The sequence below is a fragment of the Eleutherodactylus coqui genome, chromosome 3 (genome assembly GCF_035609145.1).
Source record: "Eleutherodactylus coqui strain aEleCoq1 chromosome 3, aEleCoq1.hap1, whole genome shotgun sequence".
In the NCBI taxonomy this organism is placed as follows: domain Eukaryota; kingdom Metazoa; phylum Chordata; class Amphibia; order Anura; family Eleutherodactylidae; genus Eleutherodactylus; species Eleutherodactylus coqui.
This window is the reverse complement of record NC_089839.1, coordinates 190,450,273-190,476,382: the sequence shown is the minus strand read 5'-3', so window position 1 is coordinate 190,476,382 and position 26,110 is coordinate 190,450,273. Positions and strand designations below refer to the sequence as shown.

Genomic DNA, 26,110 nt, shown 5'->3' with positions numbered 1-26,110 from the left:
CTTTGCGTGTAAATGAGCCTTTTGTGTTTGCCAGAACAGACTGAATGGAGAATGGTAATTTGTTTGCTTATCATTCAGTTTCTGCATGCATAAATACTGTATGGCGATCTGGCCATGTAAACAGGCAGTTGTTTATGTGCCTACTGTAAATGGAGGCGGTTGGGCTGGAACAATCCCCAACCCGCTCCACCTACATGCATAATTGGTGATCATTCTGATGTAAAAGCACAGTAATGACTATCACTGGCACGGTCTGTAGCCCGACAGCTCGCCCCACGTAAAAGGGCCCCAAAAGCACTCAAACAACAACTATTTCTACGATTTAGCAACGATTTCGAATGACTATTCAGACAAGAGTTGTTCTTTGTAAAGCCACCCCTTAGGGCACACGTGTCAAACTCGAGGCCCGTGGACCGATCCCGGCCCGCCACATCATTTTATGTAGCCAGCGACGAAGTCTGGATGCAGGAAGATCAGTTCTCTGCTTTCCCTGGAGGACGCAACCAGTGCTTGGCGGAGGGGGCAGCGCCGACAGAGGAAGCGGGTGCCATCTTGGATTCTGAGCTCTGACACGCACCTCTACACCGCTCTGTTCAGCAACTCACAGTTGGTGGCACAACTCTGACTCCCTACCCATGCACCCTAGCCACCTTGCCAAAGAAGGAAGCTTGGAGCTAAGGCCACTTTCACATGTGCTACTTTTTACCACGATTACCGCGGCATTCCACAGTACAACGCCACCATTGATTTCAATGGGGCCTTACAGACCAGCGATTGAACACGGCATTTCTATTTTCCTGCGTTTTCATAATAATGGGGTGCGTTAAAAAGCGCTGTCAAAAGCTGTACCATACGTTCAAAAACGCAGCACGAAATCACAGTTAAATGCTGCGGTTTCGAGCGGCGTGTATGAGAGTGGCCTAAGGCGAGTTTTACGCGCGATAGAGGATTGTAAGTATTTCCCATTGATTTCATTGGGAAACCTCGCATCGCATTCGCATGGCGTGCGAGAGTCATGCAATGTATTTAGGGTCCAATTGAAATCAATGGGCGATGCGTTTCATGGAACATACAAAGATGGAACATGCCACGATTTTTTTTCTCACAGCATCGCATCAAAAGAATGGAGTTCAAATCTATGCAAATTTTGTGCGTCTTGCAATGTACAAAATTCACGCGAGATTCTTGCCTTGTGAAACCAGCCTAAGGCCTCATGCACACGGGCGCATTTGACTTGTGGAGTCCGCAATCGGCACCCGCGCGGGAGATCCGCAGTACTAGTCACCCATAGGAAAGCATGGAGCGTCCTCAGCTACACGTAAACATGTGGATACCGTGTGCGGAAAAGAAATTGCAGCATGTTCAATTTTATTGCGGATGATCTCCATGAAAGCGAACGATCCGCAATTCAATTGCGGATTTGTAGGCGGATACCTCTCTGGTTGCTTGGAGATCAAGCAGGGCATTGGGGGAGGGCAGTCACTTTGGGCGTGCGATTTTTCCCCCCCGCATACATCCGTGTACAAAAACGATTGCATCCGCATGTTCATGAGGCATAAGGAGGTGGAGGCGTAGCGCCATAGTGATGCTAAGGCTCAATCACCTGGGCGCATACAGCTTTGGTCTGTGAAATACGCAGCACTTCACGGACCGAAACTGTGCGGTTTTGGACTTTATTGCATTTTTTGCGCACGTATTCAGTTATACATTGCGAACGTTCCACAGATTTCTCCCGCCTTCATGCATAAATGCGCACATATCCTGTATATTAAACGTGTATCGGCACCGCCCCAGTGATGTTAATGGGCTAGCTCAGTCTGTAATACGGACCAAAATAGGACATGCTGCGCTTTTTCTCATACATGTAATATAAATATGTGAAGAACGCAATTCGTATTACGCGCACGCACTATGGAGCGCAAATACACCGTGTGAATGAGCCCTTAGAAATGGCACTTGTGAACAAGAGCTGGAGCCCTGCCAGGGAGGGGCATTATCAGTACCACATGGGGGTGAGCATGAGCCTGCCAGAGGGCACAGGGAGGGCATCCTGCCACCTGTATCCTCTGCTCCCCGCCACACACAGGGCGGTTCTCCCCCCGCCTCCCCATGTGTGACCACCCTCCTCCTCCCTGTCACCACCCCGGGCTTCCGGCCGAGACCAGAGCCGGCCCTCCCGCTGTATAGCGAGCCGGAGAGTGAGGGGTGATGCAGCCGGACACTGACCATCTAGAGCCGGGTAAGAGGAGGAGGGCTGCGCGGGGACAGACATTATATATATATATATATATATATATATATATATATATATATATATATGTATGTGTGGTGCTGCACACTGCAAGAACTACAACTCCCAGCATGCTCTGCACTGTCACAGGCGGGATATAGCAACCCTGCTACAATGGAAACGTAAGGCAGTTGCCCCTAGCAACCAAGGCAGTGAGGGAAAGTGAAAGCAGCGAGCTGATTGGTTGCTAGGGTCAACTGCTTGTGCACCTGCTCTACCAACTCCCCTATGATAATTCAACCTGTGGCACTACAAGTCCCAGCATGATGCTTGTACACCCAGCTATAGGGACTACAATACCCAGCAGGTCCTCTGACCTGGATTTATAGAATTTATGGCTTTTGAAGGGATTTTTCACGAGACGGCCTGATGATTGCAGACAGGCCGCGGGTCGGACAGCTTTAGTTCACTTCAATGGAAGCCATCCGCATGGAATCCGCCTCAAAGCAGAGCATGCTGCGATTTTATTTTTTTTATTATTTTTTTTATTTTTTATTTTTTTTCCCCCCGCGAGCAGAAAATCGCAATTGATTTCTACTCATGGGCAGGAAAAAGCGCTTTTCCATAGCATGCTATGGGCGGTGCTTACTGCCGAATACAGAGGCGAACGCAAGCAGAAACGGACGGCGAACAAATTCTCATGCGTCGTTCAGTTGGGCATAATGGTTCAGATACACTCTAGATGCCGCAGTCTGAACGATTTATCGGCCGTGTAAAAGGGCCCTACGGTTATGTTCACGTGGTGGAATTCAATGGTTGTACACGCTTCCACCTGTAAAACCAAAGTAGAAATCTCTATCCATTCTGTTACGTTTTTTCACGCAAATTCGCATATGGAATTTTAGCGTGATTCTTCGCAGATTGCAGAAGTGCGTCAAGAAATGCGTCAGAATTTTGCACTAGGGTTTCGCCCATTGACGGGTAAATCTGCATGCTGATCCTTATGTAAACACAAGGCAGAGTAGGTGCAGATTTCTGCCTCGGTTTCGCAGGCGCCATCCGCCATGTGAACATACCCCGGTGATGAGCTCACACGTAGCGGATTTGGTATGGATAGTTGGTGCAAAATAATCTGCACCATATAGTGTGGATTTTGGTGCGGATCCACAGCAGACATCACACCGTGAACTGAAGGGGTGGCGCTCGCTGTGGATCCGCGGCAAAATCTGCTGCAGAAAATCCGTATAAATTCCGCCACGTGTGAACGTACATTTAGGGCTCCTACACCCTGGTGATCGCGATATTTCTGCGTTTTTTTAATGCGAATGTCAATAGGACTTTTTAATGTTAAAAACGCATCGCACAAAAATCGCAAGCACAAACTTGCGATTTTTGTGCGATGCGTTTCTAACATTAGAAAGTCCTATTGACATGTGCGTTAAACAAAACGCAGCGATATCGCAATCACCAGGGTGCAGGAGCCCTGAGGGCCCTTTTACACGGAATGATTTTAATTCAAATAATCGTTAAATCGTATGAAAATAAAACGACCGCTTGTTGTTTGCTAGTCGTCGCGTGTCAAAGGTGATCGTTTATTTGTTCGCAGACCGTTCCCAGACATCTCCAGACTCCCTGACAGGCGATGGACTGAAAGTGACACAACTAAAAATGTTGAAAAATATAAACTATTAAATGTATATAATGTATAGTTCACATCGAGTGCTGGTTACATTGATGTATTGTAGAAAAACTGATTTAGAGGGGTGAGGGAGCGAGATGAGAAGGTGGAGAAGTGGTATTTATTTAAAAAAAAAAAAGACAACTTGACACGATCATATACCAGTTGGGTGGGGCATGTGCCCTGGGTGCAAGACCAACAACCTCTCTGTCCTGATCAGGGATTTTATGTACAAGACTAGAGCAGTGAGCTGAATCTTTACCCAGGTGAAGGAAAGCTTAGCTAGTACAGATGAGCAAGCAGGAGGTAGCGGGGGAGGGAGTGAGAGGGAGCGAGCGTATGTCGGCCGCCTTTTTCATGTCCGGCCTATATACGCTACCATCTGAGCTTTCTTCCACTTTCCCTCCCCCTCGCCGACTATCTGCCTCTCTCCTCCCCTCCAGTTGTTTGCAATGGGAGGGGGTGGGACAGAGTGGAGCTAAGCTCCACCCCAACCCCTCCCATTGCTGGCTGTCAATGCCGGGCTACACTGCTCCAAGCCCTATCTAGTGGCCGGCGCTCATAGCTACAGGCGCAGCTCTCATTGATTTCAATTTCCAATCTGACCCTGGTACAGCCGACACTGCCTATAAAACCCCTTTAAGGGATTATAAATTAAAGGGGTTTTCTGGGACTACACTGCTGATGACCTATTCTAAGGATAGAACATTACTAGTTGATCAGCAGGGTCCGCTGTTCAGAATCCTTGCTGCTCAACTGATTGAAGTGAGAACAGCACCCACTGTCACTTTAGTCCATATCAGGTACAGCACTGCACATTGTATAGTGGCTGTGCCTGGTATTGCAGCTCCAAACATTCACTTGAATAAGTCTGAGCTGCTCTCAGGCCATGTGATTGATGAACGTGAAGTCACAGGCTTGAGATGAGACTGCATTGCTCACCCTGATTGCTTCAACTGATTAGCAGACCCCCACTGATCAGCTATTGATGACCTATCCTGAGGACAAGCGATCAGTAGTGTAGTCCCAGAAAACCCCTTTAACAGACCCTCATCGGCTATAACGAGCATCTCTCACTCCGGAGGACCCAGTACGGTCCATACATTACACAGACCACTCACTGATTTCAATGTAAACTATGCAATGTCTGATAATTCCTGTGGAGGCACTCTAGGGAAACAAAAACCAGCAGCTAGTTTCCCCACATCGATAACAGCTGATGGCTGGGTGTCTCAGTACGGGCTTCCTCTGTGAGCAGATTATAATTAATCAGGGAACACTTATTTTTCATTGGTGTATTCTTCCTTCCTGATGAGGATTCTTGTTTGATTTCTCCTTGCGGTTTCTTTCTAGAAGCTGAGCGTTGTCATGGTCTGTTCAGTCTTCGGAGTACTTTTACACATTGTAAACCTTGCTGCTCAAAGCCTCATTGTCTCTGCGGACCAGAATGTCTCTTCCCGGCCCTACGACTTTCAGAAAATCAATCTACCAGCTGGGCACTTGCCCTACTTCCTGCACAATAACCAGGATGTGGCCAAATTCTGCAGTCAGGACCCCCACTGTCCTTTTAGGGTAAGTTCTACAAAACCTGAGCCTAAAGGGTTAAACTAACTGCTAGTGTTAATATGTATACCAGGGAAGTTGCAGCGATTGACGTGAATTGAATTGTACTCTACTATTTTTGAAGCATGACGTGGAAATGTCATAAAAAGTTGTTCAAAACTCTCTTTAAAGGGGTTTTCCCACTAAGGACATTTATCCCTTATTCATAGAACAGATGATAAATGTCAGACTGCTGCAAACATTTAACCCTTTGCAATCCAATTTTGGATTCAGAGTTTCCTAGGGGGCTTTCTCCTTTTGCCATTATACAATGCGGTGTGGGACAAGCTGGAAAGGCCCCCGATAACAGAGCGCCCAGTAATCTACAGTAAGAATACCCTGCTGGACGTCTTCTGACATCGGTGCTGTACAGCCTTTCATTTAGAATGTCATTAGACGTCAGACAGTGGATTGGAAAGGGTTAAAAGACAGAACATGAAGGAAATGCAGCATCAATACATAGGGAAATACATGACCTCCTGTCACACATATAAGAAGTTCCCAAAGAAAATCATGCTCATATCAACCGATAATAGACACAACCAAGCCCAGTATCATAATAAAGTGTTGCCACGTGACGGAGGGTCTTGAAATCCCTGCGCCCTGAGGCGCATGTTTCGCCCTCAGCTTCGTCCAGAGGGAACTTCATATATGTGTGACCTGAGGTGATGTATTTCCCTATGTATTGATGGACTTTGATTTTGTGGCTGTGATTTTTCTCGTAAAGCTGCCTCATGGCTGTTGTGTCACTGTTGTCAGTTTGCGTAAACGTCCCTGTTTTCAGCTAATGAAGCGCTGTGCACATTTTAGGAACACCTGACACAACTAGATTCCTGCTGGGGTTACGAGACGTCGTGCAGGAAGGAGCGCAGGTTCAGCTATCCGGTCTGTGACAAGGTGGACTCTGGTTGGTATGTGCTTGTCTTATAGTGCGAGACCTTATCTTATAATTGTCCTAATCTCCTCTAACATTGCTTCTTCTCTGCAGCACATCCTAGTTTTACCCGGATGTTGTCAGCAAATCTCTTTGTCAGGACGTTAGGTCGGTGGTTGTCAAGTAGGGTGAGGGCTCATCCGTACGGTAATGCGCATGCAACACACGCGCAAATAGATTCACATACTTGTTAAATGCAGTCGGTGTCACTAGATGGGGTTCAAATGAGCGAAAGTGAACGGTAATAGTCGTTTGGAATAAACGCAAGTCAACGGCGAATGAGGATCGTTCACTTTTCATTCGTCTTTCATTTTATGCATGCCATCAACCATCGATGGTTTGTTTGCTTCTTCTTCGGTTTAAACAGCAATCGTTCAGTCCCTGTATTCGCTTCGTATTTGACCGAGCGAACAATGCACTTGCCTGTTCACACAGGCTGCACGAGGGCAAACAAGCTAGCGGTGACGTCACTCGCTCTGTCAAACGAGAACCGGCTCAGTTTACATTATCGTTATGGTTTCTGTTCTATGCTCTGATCAGAAGAACAGAAATAAACGGATCAGTTAAAAGACCCATGGATTGCAATTAGTGATGAGCGAGCATTGCCCTTAGCGAGTACCTGCCCGCTCGAGAGAAAAGGTTCGGGTGCCAGCGGCGGAGGAGAGCGGGGAGGAATGGAGGGGAGATCTCTCTCTCCCCTCCGCTCCCTCCTGCTCACTGCCGAAACTCACCTGTCACCCGCGCCGGCAGCCGAACCTTTTCTTCCAAGTGGGGAGATACACACTAAGGACAATGCTCGATTGAGCAATTGTCCTTAGCGAGTATGCTCGCTCATCTCCAATTGCAATCTTTCCAGGTCGCATCCTTTCCATAATGGTACCGTTTTTTGGATGGAGAATATTTCTCCCGCTCAGAATGACAGAACCACTATGGTCGATTCCATTCTTTAACATTTAGGTCAATCGGAAACGGATGCAAACGCAATGCTTTCCATTTCTATCCGTTGTTTATTCCTTTCAATGGATCCGTTTTTCACAGACAGGCCCACGCCTAAAAAAGCTTTTACACCAGCTTCTGGCATGAAAAAGCCACATATTTTTGGGCAAGCAAGTATTTGCAACTTTTTCCTTCTCTGCGCTGGCCCAATCACTTTTCTGAAAAAAAAAGTAGGCGGGCTTTCAAGAGGGGGAGTGGCTGCCATGGATCAATAGATGTGTGTATAATTTGCGTGAGAAACTTGCTTAAATTATACCAGAAGTGTACGCCAGGTCGGACCTGGCATACGTTGCTGAGAAGGCACACGGAGCTGTCGGGATGCGCTGAATGTATGAAGAGGCACGCGCTTTTTTATGTATTCAGCGCTCCGTACACCGGCGGAAATCCTGCTAAGCCTGGCGTTGTATAAATGGGGTTCGTAAATTTCCCCCACAAAAGTATAATCTTTCTGTCACAAACTGAAGAAAACAGAAGCAGAGCCTGAAGATCAGACTCGAACATTTAATTGCCTGATAATCGACCCGTCTGAATGTGCCAACAATCTCCCAACAAGTGAGCAGACGCTCATGTGTTGGGTGATCGCATCTTTCATGTGGAACACATAATTGTGATGTGCTGCCAACAATGGTAGTCTGAGGACAAATGATTGTCCACTAACAGAGTTTGAATTTTGTGTGAAGGCTAGGCAGACACTATCATTGCGTATTTCGGCCTCTTCTCAGGCCTGTGATGTCACGTTCGTCGGTCATGTGGCCTAAAAACAGCTTAAGTCCCATTTAAATGAGTTGCAATACCAAGCACAGCCGCTATTCAATGTACAATGCTGTACCTGGTATGGACTGGAGTGACTCACCCAAGCGCCACTGTCATTTGAATCAGCTGATTGGCGGGCATTCTGAGTGGTGGACCCCTACCAATCAGCTATTGATGATCTATCGTGAGGATATGTCATCAATAGTTTAGCCCCAGAAAACCCCTTTAAGCTCTTAAAGGGGTTTTCCAGGCACAAAATGGAAATTCTAAAAATGCTGATAGCTAGGAGGTACAGCCAAGTACACTTTTCATTTCTTGCAGCCACTGATCTGCCGCTGCATTTACATGCATCACTTCCACAGTAAGCATAGCAACAGATTGTTACCTACAACTTCCAACCGGCCAGCACAGTAGCTCCGCCCACAGCTCACAGGTCCTACAACTTACCAGCACCAACTACCCTCTCACTCAGAGTGCCAGAGAGACCTGCTGAAGCAGACGGACAGAACCTTTCCGGCACTCTGAACTGCATGTGAGCAATACAGAGCGGTGCTTCCTCCCATCATGCACTGCTCACAGGATGTTGGAGGCTGTGGACAGGGGAGGAAGTAGTAAAGGTGGACCAGATGTCAGAGGAAGCTGAGCTATTTTTCAGGCGAAGGGTCACGTGACATAGAAAATGAAGAAAGTAGCAAGACTCGGAACAGTGAACCTATTACAGAATGACTTACTGTGATGATGTACATTAGATTTTTAAAATGTCAGTCTGTGCCTGGAACGCCCCTTTAAGTGAGGTTCCCAAGAAGCAAGGATATATATATATATATATATATATATGATTTTTTTTTTTAAGTTGTTGCGGAGACCCTAATAGAGATGTAAGTGCAGATATCTTGGCATGTTATAAATATGTATAACAAATAACGCAGTTCTTCCAGCAGTCATTTAATGATTAACGTGATCCTGTTGCCTTAGGGCAAGGAACTTGGAGAGCGCTCAAGAAGTCTTTTGGAGGCAAGCAGACTTTGGTTATGTTATGGAGCGGCTGGCTGAATCACAAGTCCTCTGTCGTCCACGTGAGCAGGTCTGTATTGTCATGTGTATTACTTCTCCTGAGTTGTAATGCCGGTTGCCTGACGTGTCTCTTTCTTACAGGGAGACTCTCTCTTAGCCTGTTCTAGCCACCTCCAGCACTGCAGGGCCACCAACCTTTATTTGGACTTGAGAAATTCTAGACGATCACAAGACAGGTCTGTAGTGCTTCATATTAAGGCTGTGGTCCAGTTTGTAATAAAGCATAAGAAATGTTAAAGGAGTTGCCCACAAAGTGAAGTCATTCCCTGTTCATGAGAAATAGAGATAACTATCTGGTGGGAGTCTGCTTACTGGGACCCCACTGATCACAAGGACAAGAGTCCCAAATGTCCCTGAATAAATGGAGTGGTGGTTATGCTTGCGTGCCACCCCTCCATTCATTTCAGTGAGACTATTGGAGATAGTCAAGCACTTGAATTCTGGGGGTCCCATTGACTCAATTTCCTGTAGTAAGTTAGATTACCTTTACCGCACATGTATCAAGAGGGGATAGGAAGGAAGCTCATGTCTTAAGATCCCCATACATCTTCAAGAACTGTCGGACAAAGAATGTTTCATCCTACGACTGTTTCTTCCGACTGCCCCATCCGAATGAATGTATAGCTTGGCCATGTGTTTAGGTAGTTAGCAGCAGCCAGGTAGGTCTGGTGGCAGCTTCTCTGGAGGGGAGTAAAAGGATCAGGGTTCAAAAATCGTCATTATCGATCCTTCTTTCATCTAATATCATATGTTGGGGGAACGCTGAGCCACCCCTGTATACATTAGAGATCCGTCAGGCTGCTGTGTTCTCAGCAGGTTCAGATAACTAAACTGTACCGTGTATGGAGCCTTTAGGCAAGTGGATACAGGGCGGTGATCCCTTGCAGAAATGTGGTTATCATTAAACTTCAGAGAACTGAAGCCCACCAGGCTGACATTGGCTCGCTTCTAACCAATGATCAAAAACAACACAATCTCACTTGGGTATACGATATAAGCAAACAAGGGACCACCACAAGTTCCTCATTAACCCTTTGCAATCCAATTTTGGATTCAGGGTTTCCTAGGAGGCTTTCTCTTTCTGCCATTATACAATGGCGCCATCTGCTGGCTAGAACCAGTACTGCGGTATGGTACATGCTGGAAAGGCCCCCGACAACAGAGCGGCCAGTAATATACAGTAAGAATACCCTGCCGGACGTCTTCCGATATCGCAGCTGTACAGCCTTCAATCAGAATGTCTTCAGATGTCAGACAGTGGATGGAAAGGGTTAATTAAAAAAATGTGAATGCATCCTGCCTTGGACAGAAGACTATTGTCAAGAACTCAGAGCAATTGGGGATAGATGAACTTACAATCAGACTTTCTGTGTAGCAGTTGTTTGGGTCTAGTAGAATGGGAGTTGCTCTCATTGTTTCAGACAATAATTGGGAGGTGGTGACCACCAGAAGTAAATGAAATGGCGAAGGGAATCGCAAGTGTCCTGAGTTCTGCTCCTTGAGCAAACCAACATCTCATCTCTTCTGGATGTGTTCTTCTTCAACTGCAAAGGAATATTCCTTTATTATTATCCTTCAGTACCTGTGATTACCAGAACACTATGGACGATCAAACAGGAACATCCTTGAATCACTTTGATGGCTCCATTCTGGCCCCGACAGTCTTGGTTTGAAACTTTATTACAATTTTCGAACGAAGTTTGGAAGCTTTAGGCTGGGTTCACACAGGGCGGATTTGCAGCAGAACTTCCCAGAATTAGCCAGCCATGTGGACGAGATTTGCCAAAATCTCACACCAGCTGAGGTTTGAACCACGGCCCCATTGCTTAGGAGACCGTCTGCCTGGAAGATGCTTCATTGTCATCGGGTCTAACAAATCAGGTAGGGTCAGCATAAAAGCTCTGCAGTTCCCAATTAAAGGGGTTTCCAATGCAAAAAATGGAAATTCTAAAACTGCTGAAGTCTAGCAGGTACAGCTAAGTAGCAGCAGCCTGTATCTATTATCTCCCGCTCTGAACCCTCATCCCATGTAGCTGCCGATCTGCCGCTGTCTTTACAAGAATCGGTTCTGCAGTAATCTTCACAACAAACTGTTACCTGCAACTTCCAGCATGCACAGAGCTTGTTTACTGGCCAGCACAGTAGCTCCGCCCCCAGCTCACAGGTCCTGCAACTTACCAGCACCTACCTTCCTCTCACTCAGAGTGCCGGAGAGAACCAGCTGAAGGAGACAGTCAGGAGCTTCCAGCACTCTGAACTGCACATGAGCAATACAGCACAGTGCTTAGTTCCCTGTCCTCCCATCATGCACTGCTTACAGGATGTTGGAGGCTATAGACAGGGAAGGAAGTGGCAAATGCCGACATGATGTCAGAGGAAGTGGAGGTATTTTTCAGGCGGTGGGTCACGTGACATAGATAGAAAATGAAGAAAGTTGCTAGACAGGGGTCCAGTGATCCTATTACAGAATGACTTATTGCAATGATGTTCATTAGATTAAGTATTGGCTGAGGTGTCAAGAGGGCAGTTTCCTTCTGCTTATCTAGAACCTCAATGTTGACGACAATAAGAGACATTTTCATTCAGTGCTTAGACCAAAGCAAAGAGAAAAAGCCTCCAAGTGTTCACTGGCATGATGCATCATGTCTTATGTATTTATGGGTGATATAAGGTTTCAGGATTGGATCTTCCATCAACATTTAGAGCTCATTCCACTAGAGCAGCAGCTACCTCCTGGGCAGAGATCGTGCAAGTCTTCTTAGAAGATTTATCCAAGATGCTTCTCGTGTGTCTTAAAATACTTTCATTAAACAATACTAGTACTGGTCTTAAAATGTGCACTATCCTACCTAAAGTAATTGGACATCTGAGCTAAAATCAAAAGTAGTATTTATATCCATACTAACTGATATACCCGGCTTCACCCGAGTTAATTTGGTACTGGTGTTTATCTGGTGTTCACACAGAAAATCTTATGAAGTCGTGGCAAATTTATGAATGCTAGTGACAAATTTCACCTTTCTATGACACCAGAAAGTGAGCAAATTACATTCCGTACGTAAAATTTGGACGCTAATTCTTTTGCGCTTAGAATTGAATAATTGAGTTGGGACCCATTAGCTTTTCCTATTTATGACATAATGCTCGTGACAAATTTCACCTTTCTATGACACCGGAAAGTGAGAAAATTACATTCCGCATGTAAAATTTGGACGCTAATTCTTTTGCGCATAGAATTGAATAATCGAGTTGGGACCCATTAGCTTTTCCTATTTATGACATATTCAATGTGCGTGCCAAATTTTAAGTTTCTATGACATTGGGAAGTGAGAGATTTAGATTATGTACGTTAAATTTCGACGCTAATTCTTTTGCGCTAGAATTGAATAATCGAGTTGGGACCCAATTACTTTTCCTATTTTGGAGATAATCTATGCTTGTGCCAAAATTCATGTTTCTACGACATCGGGAAGTTGGAGAACTTTTGGCGAGTCAGTCAGTCAGTCAGTGAGTCAGTCAGTGAGTGAGGGCTTTCGTCTTTATATACATTTTATATATAGATAGATAGATAGATAGATGTTAATACTTAGTGGGGCTACTTTGGCCCTAGTCACATTGAATACTCTCTATGACATACTTTCTACTAACAGAATGTCCAAAAAACAGGTAATCAGCAGCACAAACTTCTTAAACTGAAGTCAGTGAGGCAGACATACAACACCCAAAGGATAGTGAACCAGCAATCCTAACAGAATCCAATGTAGAAAGATGAGGGCAGCAGACTTTGGTGCAATACCATATCCAAATCTCCTTTATTTCTCTGCGACAAATAAAAGCAACAACGTTTCGACCCACTTAGGGTCTTTGTCAAGCTGTGAATACATGCAACATAGTACATAATATATACAAAATACATCTATCCATTAACCAATCCAAGAGGTAACACCCACATACACCTCTGTCCCAAGAACATCATCCGGGTCTGGCAGAATGAGGGGCCCAGGCATCCTCCATCAGGTAAATATTCATCCTGGCATTTTACATAGACTGCTGTGCATGTGCATTAGGATATATGTAAAGTTGTTTTTTGAGATATACATGAGACGCTGCAAATCAAGAGAGCGCCTGGGAATCCCGCACGTGCGTAGCAGTCCTATAGTAGATGCCAAGATGAATATTGACCTGATGGTGAAGGCCAATGACGAAACTCCTTGCACCATTGTAGACAGGCCAACGCATCCTCTTCTGGAGAACTCGCTAGAAATTTGCAGGATGAATGGAGGGAAATACCAGGGAAAGTGTATCAGACGTAAGTAGAAAGTATGCCACGGAGATTATCATTAGGGCCAAAGGATCCTCACTCAGTATTAACATATTGAAATAAATACTACTTTTGATTCTTGCTCTGATTCCATTTTTTTTTCTGGTAGGATAGTGTAAGTGCACGATGGGAGGGACTATGAATAATTCATCCCTATACATTAGGTGGGCTTGTCCTGGCTGTGGAAAGGGTCTGTGCTGCCCTCAGACTTTAGGAAGGAATATTAATCTTAAGTATATATATTTTTTTCTCTTTTACAGATTTAAAGAAGACTTTATACAGGAAGGTGAAATTGGCGGCCATTGTGAACTTGACTCACAGAAGCTGCTTTCTCAAGGTGATCGCAAGAGCCCCCTACAGTCTTGGTATGTTTTACCTATAATTAGGATATGCCGTCCCTTGCTGATTGGCAGGGATTTTACCATAAGGACCCCTACTGATCACAAAACTCAGAGGGCTGAGTTGCAGTATCTGCACAGTGCCTGGAGGAGTTCCATAAAGCACGGCAGACACCCAATTCTAGCTGTCAGTGTGCAATCCAATGGTTGGTTTTTCGATAAGCTAACAACGGCATACCCAAATTGATATTCCATTGCTTTCTAAGGTTGGAAAATCCCTTTAAGCCTCACTTATACTGCTGTTTACTTTGTACCCGTGACTAAAGATGACAGAATACGTTCTCCGTGATCATGTGATCTACCTGTATTAGTGCCAATAGAAAGTGACCTTAATTTCCCCCTTTATAGAATCCAAAACTGGTTCTTGTAATTGGACTCCAGCAATATAAATCACAGTCAGACAGCTGTAATTAATGTATCCACGCAAACGTATGGGCAGAAATCGATGGGAGTGTTTGGCGTCTCGCTTTAGCAGGCATTGATTGTGTGAATTGCCAACTGCTAAATCGGCTTTTAGGAGAAAACAAATATTTAGGATGACAAGAATTACTTTCCTTGGGTTTAAAGCAGGATTTTTGCAAACTGCTTGATTATAGAATTCCAGCTGCAAAATGAGCATAAATATCACCGTCGGGGTCTTCTCCTAGGAAGCGCTTACTTCTGTCTTGGATGACACTTGGGTTTCTGATTAGTCTGTTGATGCTGGTCTTGGCTGACAGCCATGATGGTTCCTAGAACTAACGACGCTTAAGGGACACATTTCAAAAGATGATGAGTCTGCTGAGAGGAATGGAAAGCAAATGAATGGAATTCTGGTAATCTCAGAGTCTATTTTTGATTGTTTTTCCTCTCTTTATAAAACAACGAAACATTAAAGGGGCCGCCCCAAGATCTCAACATATTCCCTATCTACAGGATAAGTGTTGGGTGAGGAACACCACTGATCATGACAATGGGGGTCCCATGCCCCTTTTTATGAATGGAGTGGCGGTCAAACATATACACTGCCACTTTGTTCATCTCTATTGGACTGCTGAAGAGAAGTAGAATACAGCGCTCGCCAATTTTCATCATTCCCATACAGAAGAATGGAGCAGCAGGGCACATGTTAAACCTCCACTCTCTTCATACAGTGAGATATGGATCTCCATTCTCATCATTGATAGGGGGTACTCATTGTTCGTGGCCCACCACCATTTATCCACTCTCCTGTGGGGCACTTTTATTAGCCATTTGTGCCATGCATGCCAGTTTTTCTAAAGGTAGACAAACTTTTCATGGCCAGGATTTATGAATTACAACCTTTTAAAAAGTCGCTACGTTTTTGCCTAAAAACGAGGTTACTAACAGGACTCTAGAGGAATGGCAACGTGTGATGTGGTCCGATGATTCACGGTACCAATTGTTTTGGGCTGATGGTAGGGTTTGTGTGTGTCGCAGACCCTATGAAGCCATGGACTCCAGTTGTCACCAAGGCACAGTGCAGGCTGGTGGTGGTTCCATCCTGGTGTGCCGTGTGCTCATGGCATGGGTTGGGTCCACTGGTCTGGCTAAAAATGTCCTTGACTGGTGCCTGCTACGTTTTTTGCTTGCTGGCCATTTGCCACCCTTTATGTTCTTCATCTTCATGTACCCCCACAATGATGGGATATTCAAGCAGGATAATGCACCGTGCCATCGAGCCCAAGTTGACAAGAACTGGTTCAAGGAACACTCTGAAAAGTTCCTACAAGCGGTGTGGCCTGCATGTTTGCCCTACATGAGCCCAATTGAGCATTTATGGGATGTGGTGGAGAGGTCCATTTACACCAGAGATCCTACATCTACAAATATCACAGAGCTGTGGGGCATATTCGGATGGCACGGCTCAGCATCCCTCCAGATGTCTTATGTCCACTTTTGGAATTGATGCCACATCGAATAGCTATACTTGGCCAGGCTAGAGGGGATGATACACAATATTATTTCCTGTCCCGTGACTTTTGGCTTATCATACTTGCCTGATTGAACTTGCTATGAAAATTTGTTAATGTTGTTTTTGATTTTTTTTTTATATCATTCCAGGTTTGCAGAGCTGCAGACGTACAGCTCCTTAACATTCAGACCCATAGAAGACCGGCATTGTGATGTTATTGTTGAGAAGCCTACGTATATCATGAAGTTAGATGCAGGTAAGTTAGGGTGTAGGCGGGCAGGGTAAATGCGCCCAGTGCTAAATGCTTGCGGGTATCAACAATAGAATTGAACTTTGCCTAGTTAGTAGTTGCAGATTTACTATTGAGACTTCATTTTAGCTTTTTTTCTTTCTTTTCTCTGTAATTCTGTGTGAATATTTTATAATTCAGAATATCGGATAATCTGGCATCTATTCAGTCAATTAGAATTTTATGTGGTAGATTTTGGACAAAAAGTGAGCTTAGTTTTTTAAGCACTTATTAAAGGGGTTATTCAGGGAGGGAAACATTTATCTGATCCATTTTGGGTCAAGCAGTGCTGCCACCCCCACTTTCGGCCTAGCTCTGATGCCTGGTCGTGGTCTGGAGTCTTCCACCCCTCATCAGTGATGTCATCGCAGGGATTAGGCTGTATGGCTCATTTCAGTAACTACACCAGCCCCTTCTCTGTCATGGCAGATGTAAAGACACAGAGGGGGTCTGACTTGGTTATTGAAATGTGTTGTACAGACAGACCCCTGCAATGACAACGAGAGATCTATACCACATGATCCGGTGCCGAAACTAGGCTGTAGGTGGCACTGCCACTACCTTTGGATTAGATAGGTCTTTGCATCCTTGCACAACTGCTTCTAAGTTTTTCAATTTTAACTTTTTTTCATTGTTCGCAGGTGTAAATATGTATCACCATTTTTGTGATTTTGCGAATCTCTATATTACACAACATATTAACAACTCCTTCAGCACTGATGTCCATATTGTCATGTGGGACACAGTAAGTATTTCTTTTCTTTAAAAGGGTATGTCAGAATGTCTGCTTGGGATCTCGTTGTTTACCCTCTTCTGTAGTGTAGCGTCCGCAGCATGTCAATTTATGCTGCAGATTTTCAGAGTGGATTTCACCTTTTAAAATGAGGGAGCGAAAACCACCTCAAAATGTGTGTATTACTTGTGCATTTGGATGCAAATTTTCTGCTGTGGAAATGCTACGGAGAACCTACAGGCTGGGAAAGGAACTGCAGGCTGCAGTTCCTAAAAGACACCACTTTACCCTAATAAGGCCTACAACACATTTGCGTATTTTGGGACTGTGCCCAGTCCGTGTCATTCCACAGACAGTACACAGCGCCATTGTAGTCTGAGGTTATACACATGGATTTTTCACGGACCAATGATTGCGTGAAAGCACTCATGGCCTGTTCTATTCCTGTCCTTTTCACGGATGAGAAATAGGATATGCCAATGCATGTCAATGTCCTGGGTCTGTGTATATCGGACAGCACGCACTGGTTTCCATGTACTGTCCAATGCAAGTTGCGTCCGAGCCTCTCGGGCACAACTCACACTTACAGCTATTGTGAACCTAGCCTAAGATGTGGGCATATATGCGGCTCATTTCTGGGAAATGTAATGAAAAAAAAGAGATCTATATCTTGAGTCATTTACGGTACCCGTCTATTTGCAGTGGAAGACATAGGAGCATGCTGCCAATTTTCAAAGTGGCAACATGCTAAGGGCTCATTCATATCTGTGACGGAGCAGGAAAACGGCACTCTCTAGCCAAATGCATCCGTCTTCTAATGGAAGTGAATGGTGCTGTATGGACCCCATTAACCATAGTGGGGTCCATTCAGTTTCTGTCTGGCATTTTACAGGATAAAAAAGTGGTTCTTTTTTGTCCCGTATTTTAATAGAAAACTCCGAACGAAACCTTTGAGGCTGATATGAACTGACCCTTAGCCACAATTTTCACCACAGATTTCATCCTCTGCAATGCATACAATGAAATCTGCAGTCAAATCCGCATGTTACACATTATCCACCGTGCCTGGGCTTACCCTAAGTATATCAGAGCGCTCTTGTCACGAGCCTGGCGCCTCTGTCAGCAAGGCAGATTTTGCGCTGCTGAATGCAAACAAGGATGATTCTATCCCCTCGTTCCCTGTTACCAGGCAGAAGTCTTGAAATATTACTTTCTATAAGGGCACATTCACATGACAGTGACAGTAACGCAGCTTTTTACTGGTCTGTGTGAGCTGGCTATCACAGTGCACCGCGCATGATCGTGTATCTCACGCACGCTGTCATACGCAGCCCGACCTTTTTTTTTGTAATATAAGTTCCCCGTTTTTTTTATAGTGGAGTTACATATATATCGTCGCCCAGAAATAATGTATTACGTATAGACCGCGTTGCATTTGCTACCTATACAAAGGTGTAAGGCTCTCGCTGCGTGATATGCAGTGAAATAGAGCATCCTGTGATCTTTTACACGCACATATCTACACGCAGTGTTTACATGCTAATGTGAACCGATCAATGAAAGTCCATGTACTCCATTTACTGCATGTCATGCCCCCGTGCTTAATAAACGCCAATATCATAGGCGTGTGAATGAGCCCTAAGACGTTTGTATAAGGCTGGAGCAGGACATGGAATGAGATCCTTTGGCCAAACAATATCTGTGTTTAGCGACAGGATATTGGAGGGGGTCGACTAACCTCACTAGTGGAATATGATGCTGTCAGCCATGACGTGGCCTCTCTAAGAAGCCGTCTAGAGTATCCTGTTACCACCTGCAGCTCTTACCAGCAAGACAGAACCTTGAGGACATATCTGCTTATTCTTGGGCGTGAGAACAGGAAGTAAATTCCTCCTGTTTGTTACGGAGCTCAGGCTGGTGAACTGCCAAATGTAGACGGTGCCAGTGAGAACCAAGATTTACTGTCGTAGGAGGGAGAGTTTTACTGGAGACTGTAAGAGGAAGCTTTCAGAAACTTCAAGACATTGTAAAGATGACAGTTGTGTGATACCTTCTGATAAATTTATGGGAAGAGAGGTGTGAATGGGGATTTTATGTTTTTCTTTTTTAGTGTTTGCAGCTGCTTAGTCCCCAGATTTGCATTTTCTGCAGTTCTTATATTCGCTTTCTTGAATTTCGCCTTTTATATTTGTCCATTAATGTATTGAAAAGCAATCTTGTATTAGACTTGTGCATGGGCATTTATGGGAATTCATCTGCGCCCTAGTGCTAAACAAAGTGCATGCTTTAGGATGCATGTTATAAAAAAAAAATAATACCCACAAGACACTGAATAGTACACCTAAAATGGTTGTCCAGGACTTTAACTATTGATGACCTATGCTCAGGATAGGTCAGGCCATCAATAGTAAGTCCCAGATAACCCTTTCAAACAGTTACCAGTTTTGCCCAAATGGTGCTCGGGTTTGGAAAAGAGGACCTTACAGTTTAAAATGAGCACTAAGTTACAGACACTGTTTTGATTTTGACTTCGAGCCAAGAGTCTTGGCTTTTAAACCATACCAAAATTGCTGTTCTAGCCCCATTCTAGACAGAGATAGAGGAGGTTGAAGTGAGGGGGAACTGTATGTACTAAACTTGCAGCTCTTACTTCAGCCTGTGTGGAGGAGAAGGGCGCAGCACGGAGAAGAGAAGCCACAGACCCAAGTAAACATAAAAAGAAAACTAATGGCTGAGGGAATAAAGGGAGGTGAAAAGAAATGTGGTGGTCCTTAAGTCTAAAATTGTCGTGGTCCTTAAATGGAACCTGTCAGTTTCCTAATGGTGCCCAGGCTGCAGACTCTATAGTAAAGTGACAAACCCGCTGTTTTCAGCTATTTGTCTCTCATATTCATGGCCTCAAGAGTTTTAGGGAATTCACATGTTAACCTTTTCAGTCAGCAGAAGACATGAGTTTGGTGTTGCTCATTAATCCCTTAATGCTAGAGGACATACATGTACACCCTTTAACAGTTGGGTTTGTATGGAGCAGGCCCAGGAGCCAAGCCTGCAACGTAGAAGGCTGGTGCCAGCTTTATTTGACAACTGACATCTGCCCACAACACCCGTGATCAGCATTTCGCCAGTCGTGGCTCTTAACCTTTTTAATGCACTGATTGGAGTTTAGGGGTCCTGAACGCCCCCACTGCACTGAGATTGTGAGGTGTGCTCAGTTGTCATGGCAGCCCAGAGCTTTCTGAAGTATTGCAGTATATTGTATAAGTGATGAAAAGAGCACAAGTTTACGTTCCCTATGGAGATTTAACAAAAAAAGTGAAAATTTGTGGAAACCGTTTTTGGTATTGTAATAATAAACCAAATTAAAAGATTAAGCCCCCCCCATATTCCCATATTTAGAATAAAAAAATTCATAACAAAAAAACAAAAAATTCCAATATTTGGTATGGCTGCGTCCATAAAAGTGTGATTTATCAAAATAATGCATTATTTATCCCGCACAGTGAATGTTGTCAGAAAAAAAATACACAACGCCCGAATTGCGTTTTTTTTTTTTGTCACCCGGTCTGCAAAAAGAATTTAATAAAAAGCAATCAAAAAGTCACATATACTCTAAAATGGTACCAAAAGATATCACAAGTTGTCCCGCAAAAAAACAAGCCCTCTCACAACCCTATCGACGGTAAGATGAAAAGGTTACGGTGGTCAGAAGATGGCAACAGAAAATAAGAGGTTATATTTTTATTCCAGTAGTCAAGCGAGAAAAAGCTAAATAAATCTGGTATCACTATAGTAGTATTGGCCTACGGAATAAAGATATTGTGTCATTTTTGCTGTAGTGTGTACGCCGTAAACGCTTATAGCTCCCCAAAGATGGCAAAATTACAGTTTGGGGTTTTTTTTTTCCATTTGACTGCACTGAAATCTTTAAAAGTTTTTTTCAGTACATTATATGGTGCATTAAATAGTACTAAAGAAAAATACAACTCCTCCTTCAGACAGCTATAAGAAGTATGTTTTTGTTGTTTTTTTTAAAGTGCAGAGAAGAAACCCAAAATTTAAAAATAAAATGTCCTGGTCTTAAAGGGGTTAATATTCATATATTGACAGGTGTCTCCATATGCTTAGTAATGCAGCGGTGCGGTGAGCAGGGAATATATAACAATTAATGAGCCACACTAGCCTCTAGTTTGGTCCAGAGCTCTGAAATCAGTGTGCCTGTCAGTATGCTGCAGTGCCCACAGCCCGGGCATCTTTAGGCATCTGACAGTTTCCCTTTAAGGGGTTAACCGAATAGATGGGAATTGGAAAGAAGTCAATTTACAGAGCATTTTCTAAATGTTTGTTGGTCTAGTTGTTCAGTCTTCTTGGCCCCTTGAGAAGGGATTCATCAGAGGGCGATGACCAGTAATAGTTTTCTTATTACTGCACTCTCTAATAAATGGTTGGGGGGAGGAGAGGACCTGTCAGCGCCTGAGATCGCCACACAAAGAGCAGGAGTTTGCAATCAGCGATAGAATTGAAAAATGGTTTAGCGAAGCCAGAGGTTGGCACACCCCTTGTAGTGTTCGCTTGTTGATCAGCGATTGCAGTTGGCCCGTTAGGGCTCTGGTTCATTCATGGGCCGTAGAGCTGGATGGGTGAGCAGCTTATCTCCGCTGGACAGATGGTTCTGCCTTCAAAAAGGAAATCATCCCCTGCAACCTGTCGGGTCGGCGGTGTCAAAGCAGATGCTCCTGATTTATCATCTGCTGTAATCTCAGGGGCCCCATGGAGAAGGAGCAATACTCTTGTGTCAGGAATCACGATGACCATTATATCATCTCCCCTGTAATACTGACCATTGACTTCAAGGATGATCAGTCTTCAGCTAGGACAGCGCAGTGTAGTGTGCTTCCCTCCTGTGACATTTCACATTTATCCCTTTACTATGGAAAAAAACGTTAAAAAAAATCTATATAATATGTGTATGTATGTATATATATTATAGTGAATGATCACTTTATTAGAGACCCCCATCTAGTATCATGTTGGACCTCCTGTGGCCTTCACAACCGCAGCAGTCCAACGTTACATAGATTCCACTAGGTGATGAAATCAATCTGCAGGAATATCGGCCCCTGTGGACAGGAAGCTTCTTGTAGTTGCTGCAGATTGGATGAAGATGCTGATCTGCTCTGGTCACCTGACAGGAAGGGGTCATCTGTTCATGCTGCTTGTGCCAAATTCTGACCTCCTATCAGTACCGTGCAACAGAAATCTGGAGTTATCTGACCAGGTGATGGTTTTCCACTGCTCAGTGATACACGTTTTGCTCACTGGAGTCTCACTTTTGGGAATGGCACTGGAACTGGTCGTTTGCTGTTATAGCTGATCCGTGCTAAGCAACAACAAGTTCAGACACGTTAGTTGGAGCACCAGCATTGTATTCGGCTGCTGTTTGCTGGACTGTGCAGCGCCTGTTCATCAGAGCGATTCCTGACATCCTCCTCTGACCCCTTTTGTGATTGGTTACTACGGGCAATAAAAACAGTTTTGTTTTTTTTAGACTGATTCATAAACCTCCCCCTCAATGTGTTCATGTTCTCTGCAGAGTTTCTATGGCTATGGCGATCTGTTCAGCGAGACGTGGAAAGCTTTCACAGATTATGAGGTTACGCACTTGAAAGCGTACGATTCAAAACGGGTAAGTAAATCTCTCTCTCTACCAATTGTTTCACTACTTGGAGCAGTTTTCAGTTTTTCATAAATTATGCCTAGGGCCATTTCACACTAGTGTTTTTCTTTGGAGCAATTATTTGGATGATAGTCGTCCTGTTTAAGGCCACTCTTAGGGGCACAATCAGTTGGAAGGCGGTAGAGAATGTTACGATGCCACAGTTATAGAGGGCAAAGCCATGGGGCAGAGAGAGCAGCAGGGGACTGGAAAAACCTGAAATGTTAAATCATCATTTAAAGCCCAGACTACCCTACCGTTCTGTGTATACAGCTTCTGTGCAGTCTTATGTGTGTCTATGGTTAAACACTACAATCAAACCCAATGCACTCTGATCCTGTCGCCATATAGCCATCTATCTGCCCCCTATTATTTGTTGACTTGCAAGAAGTGGAGGATAGATGGCAAAAGGCTAAAGCATAACTGCAGGATCGGTTTGTAGTCTGTAACCACAGAGACACATAGCTCTGCATAGGAGCTGCACACACAAAAAGGAATATTTTTCATTTAGTGACTATTTGCAATGTTGCTTCATTTTTTTTTACTAAATGGGGATACAAAAGTGGACATAGCATTAAAGGGGGTTTCCAGGGTTTAAAGGAACTCTCCAGTTTACAGGGCAAAAAATTCTGCCTTGGGGTAAGAGGGAAGCGGGAATATATTACCTGCAGTTGTTCTTCTCTGTTGCTCCTCTGTGTCGCCAGTTCTGGGACCAATTTTCTGCCATCTAAGAGGGCAGCAGCACTTTGCTAACTACCTAATGCCCACCGTGCACTGCTCTCTGATTGGCCAGTGCTAATCATGTGAGCAGTTCTGGCCAATTAGGTAGCAGGTATAGTGCACTAGTAGTCTAACACTACCAATGCACTGTGGGGATTAGGTAGTCTGAAGATTGTGTTAGCCATCTTGGACAGCTGAAAATTGACGTGGAACCAGAGGATCAAAGGGATGTCCGAGAAGAACTGTAGGTTATATACCCCGTAATCCTCCAGCCCTGGGACAGAATTTTGTCCAAAAGCTGAAGGGTCACGTTAAGGTGTACCTGCCCTTTCACTTCAGAGCGGTCCTGCTCTGTCGATTGTTTTCGTCTCCTTACGGCAGCTGAAGCCAGCCATATATAGCGCTATATGGGGCCATCTTGAGCTGCTGGAAGGAGCCGAAAATACCCAATGGAGCAGGAGCGCTCTGAAGTGAAAGGGCTGGTTATTAGGATAGATCATCAATGCAAGACTGGTGGTGGTCCGACCCCCAGCACCCTGTCGATCAGCTGTTTGAAAAGGCCAAAGCACTCAGGAAAGGGGTTACTTTAGTCTGTGGTGTAATGTCTATCCGTCACGTGACCTTTCTGCAGTTCGGTCCCATTCAAGTGAATGGAATTGAGCTGCAATACCATGCACAGTCACTACGCAATGTATGGCGCTGTGCCTGGTATACAATGAAGAGTCCACAGTGCTCACAAGAGCACAGCAACTTCTGGAGTGCCGGGGGACTCTGACCCCCCACAGATCTAAGACTTTTTTCTTCCATTCGTCTCTCTGTTCCATTTTGGAGCAGAGAAACAGAATGAAACGGCTCCGTTTTTACCAGCATTGATTTTAATGGTACTTTTAAAAACTTAAAGCTACAGAAAGCGTTTGCTTTGCTTCCTTCCTCTAATGCAGACTACACTATTTGTTCCATTTCTTAAAGGGGTTGTCCCGCGAAAGCAAGTGGGTCTATACACTTCTGTATGGCCATATTAATGCACTTTGTAATGTACATTGTGCATTAATTATGAGCCATACAGAAGTTATCAGAAGTTATTCACTTACCTGTTCCGTTGCTAGCGTCCTCGTCTCCATGGTGCCGTCTAATTTTTAGCGTCTAATCGCCAGATTAGACGCGCTTGCGCAGTCCGGTCGTCTTCTTTTCTGAATGGGGCCGCTCGTGCCGGAGAGCGGCGCCGTGTAGCTCCGCCCCGTCACGTGCCGATTCCAGCCAATCAGGAGGCTGGAATCGGCAATGGACCGCACAGAAGTCCTGCGGTCCACCGAGGGAGAAGATCCCGGCGGACATCTTCAACCGGTAAGTAAGAAGTCACCGGAGCGCGGGGATTCAGGTAAGCGCTGTGCGTTTTTTCTTTAAGTCCCTGCATCGGGTTTGTCTCGCGCCGAACGGGGGGGCTGTTGAAAAAAAAAAAAACTGTTTCGGCGCGGGACAACCCCTTTAAAACTAAAAATCAATGATAGTAAAAATGAAACCCCTCCCTGCGGTGAGACCCCCATGATCAGCAGTTATCCTGTAAATAGGGGATAACTTGTAATCTTGGTAAAACCCCTTTTAAGATATGGTTTTAATTTAAAGGGGAAGCATTAGTTAGATAGTCATACGTGCGTATGGGGTTATGTGTGTTCTCTGTATTTTGGCACATTGTAACTCTTCCAATTAAGGCAGGTGATCTGTAAAACAAAGTTACTCATACTAGGTAGTGCTACCTGTTTTTAGGGTTATTTCTGGTAATCTCCCCTTTGCCTTTATGTTCCTTTAAGGTCTGCTTTAAGGATGCTGTGTTTGCGCTCCTGCCCAGGATGAGATACGGGTTATTTTACAACACGCCGCTGGTAAGCTCGTTATCCGGAGATGTGAAGGATGACAGCAGAAGTATTGTTTGAAGACAGGAGATGCGCACTTTATTAGTGCAGTAAATTTCAGCACTCTTTCTTTCTCTAGATCTCAAATTGCCGCAGCACCGGATTATTCCGAGCGTTTTCACAACACGTGCTTTTCCGGCTGAATATTTCCCAAGAAACGTTAAAGGTGTGATATAAATCATCGTAAGGGTCTGTTCCTGGGCGCAGTTCATTACAGTCATATATATTTTTTTCTTTCTGTTTTTTTTTAAAGCCTTCTGTATGGATAAAGTAGCGCGCCGCCGCCTGCGCTGTAAATTATGGATATGTAATATTATTCATAGCCTGCCAGCAATATATGGAGTAGTTCTCCTTTGTCAGGCGGTGCAGGAACATATAAGAGCTACTAGAAGGCCTGACACCATTGTCCTCACTGCTGTATTCCTCCATCAGCCCTTGTACCCTCTTTTATGTCTTTAGTTCTCAGGGCAATAAAAATGTAATAAGAAGAGGCAACGTAAAAACTGATGGCGCAACATGCAAATATTGCTGTCTGCAAGCGGATTCAGTCATCCCCTCCTCCTCCAGAACGCTTTTCTCCATGTCTGACTGGTGGCTCTTTAGGAAGTCGATTGTAGTGCGAAAAGCATAAATATAGCGTATTATGAGGGGGGGCTGCTAAGTCTTCGGCTTTGACCACAATGAAATTTCTCTGTTATTCTACATCATCCCCTCAGATATCAATGTACTTCTGACTGCGGTTTTGGAACTTCTTCAACCCATCCTGATAGACTTCCATTGGTTGGATGGCAAATTGGGCATCAACTGCTGCAATTGCATAAGAAGTTGAGACAAATTTGGTTTC

The 26,110-nt window shown here is 44.5% G+C and overlaps 1 protein-coding gene across 1 annotated transcript in view; it reads left to right on the top strand.

Moving 5' to 3' along the window:
* Positions 1 to 2,147: 2,147 nt before the first annotated feature.
* The window catches only part of EOGT (EGF domain specific O-linked N-acetylglucosamine transferase), a 36,479-nt gene continuing 12,516 nt past the window's right edge, over positions 2,148 to 26,110 (top strand). Inside the window, exons 1-11 of the mRNA XM_066596667.1 lie at positions 2,148 to 2,239; positions 5,262 to 5,480; positions 6,321 to 6,421; positions 9,169 to 9,277; positions 9,349 to 9,443; positions 13,849 to 13,953; positions 16,051 to 16,157; positions 16,832 to 16,935; positions 22,514 to 22,606; positions 25,165 to 25,236; positions 25,346 to 25,432. Of these exons, the coding sequence (XP_066452764.1) occupies positions 5,277 to 5,480; positions 6,321 to 6,421; positions 9,169 to 9,277; positions 9,349 to 9,443; positions 13,849 to 13,953; positions 16,051 to 16,157; positions 16,832 to 16,935; positions 22,514 to 22,606; positions 25,165 to 25,236; positions 25,346 to 25,432 (1,077 nt within the window). The 5' untranslated portion in view covers positions 2,148 to 2,239; positions 5,262 to 5,276. The remainder of the gene's footprint in view (positions 2,240 to 5,261; positions 5,481 to 6,320; positions 6,422 to 9,168; positions 9,278 to 9,348; positions 9,444 to 13,848; positions 13,954 to 16,050; positions 16,158 to 16,831; positions 16,936 to 22,513; positions 22,607 to 25,164; positions 25,237 to 25,345; positions 25,433 to 26,110) is intronic.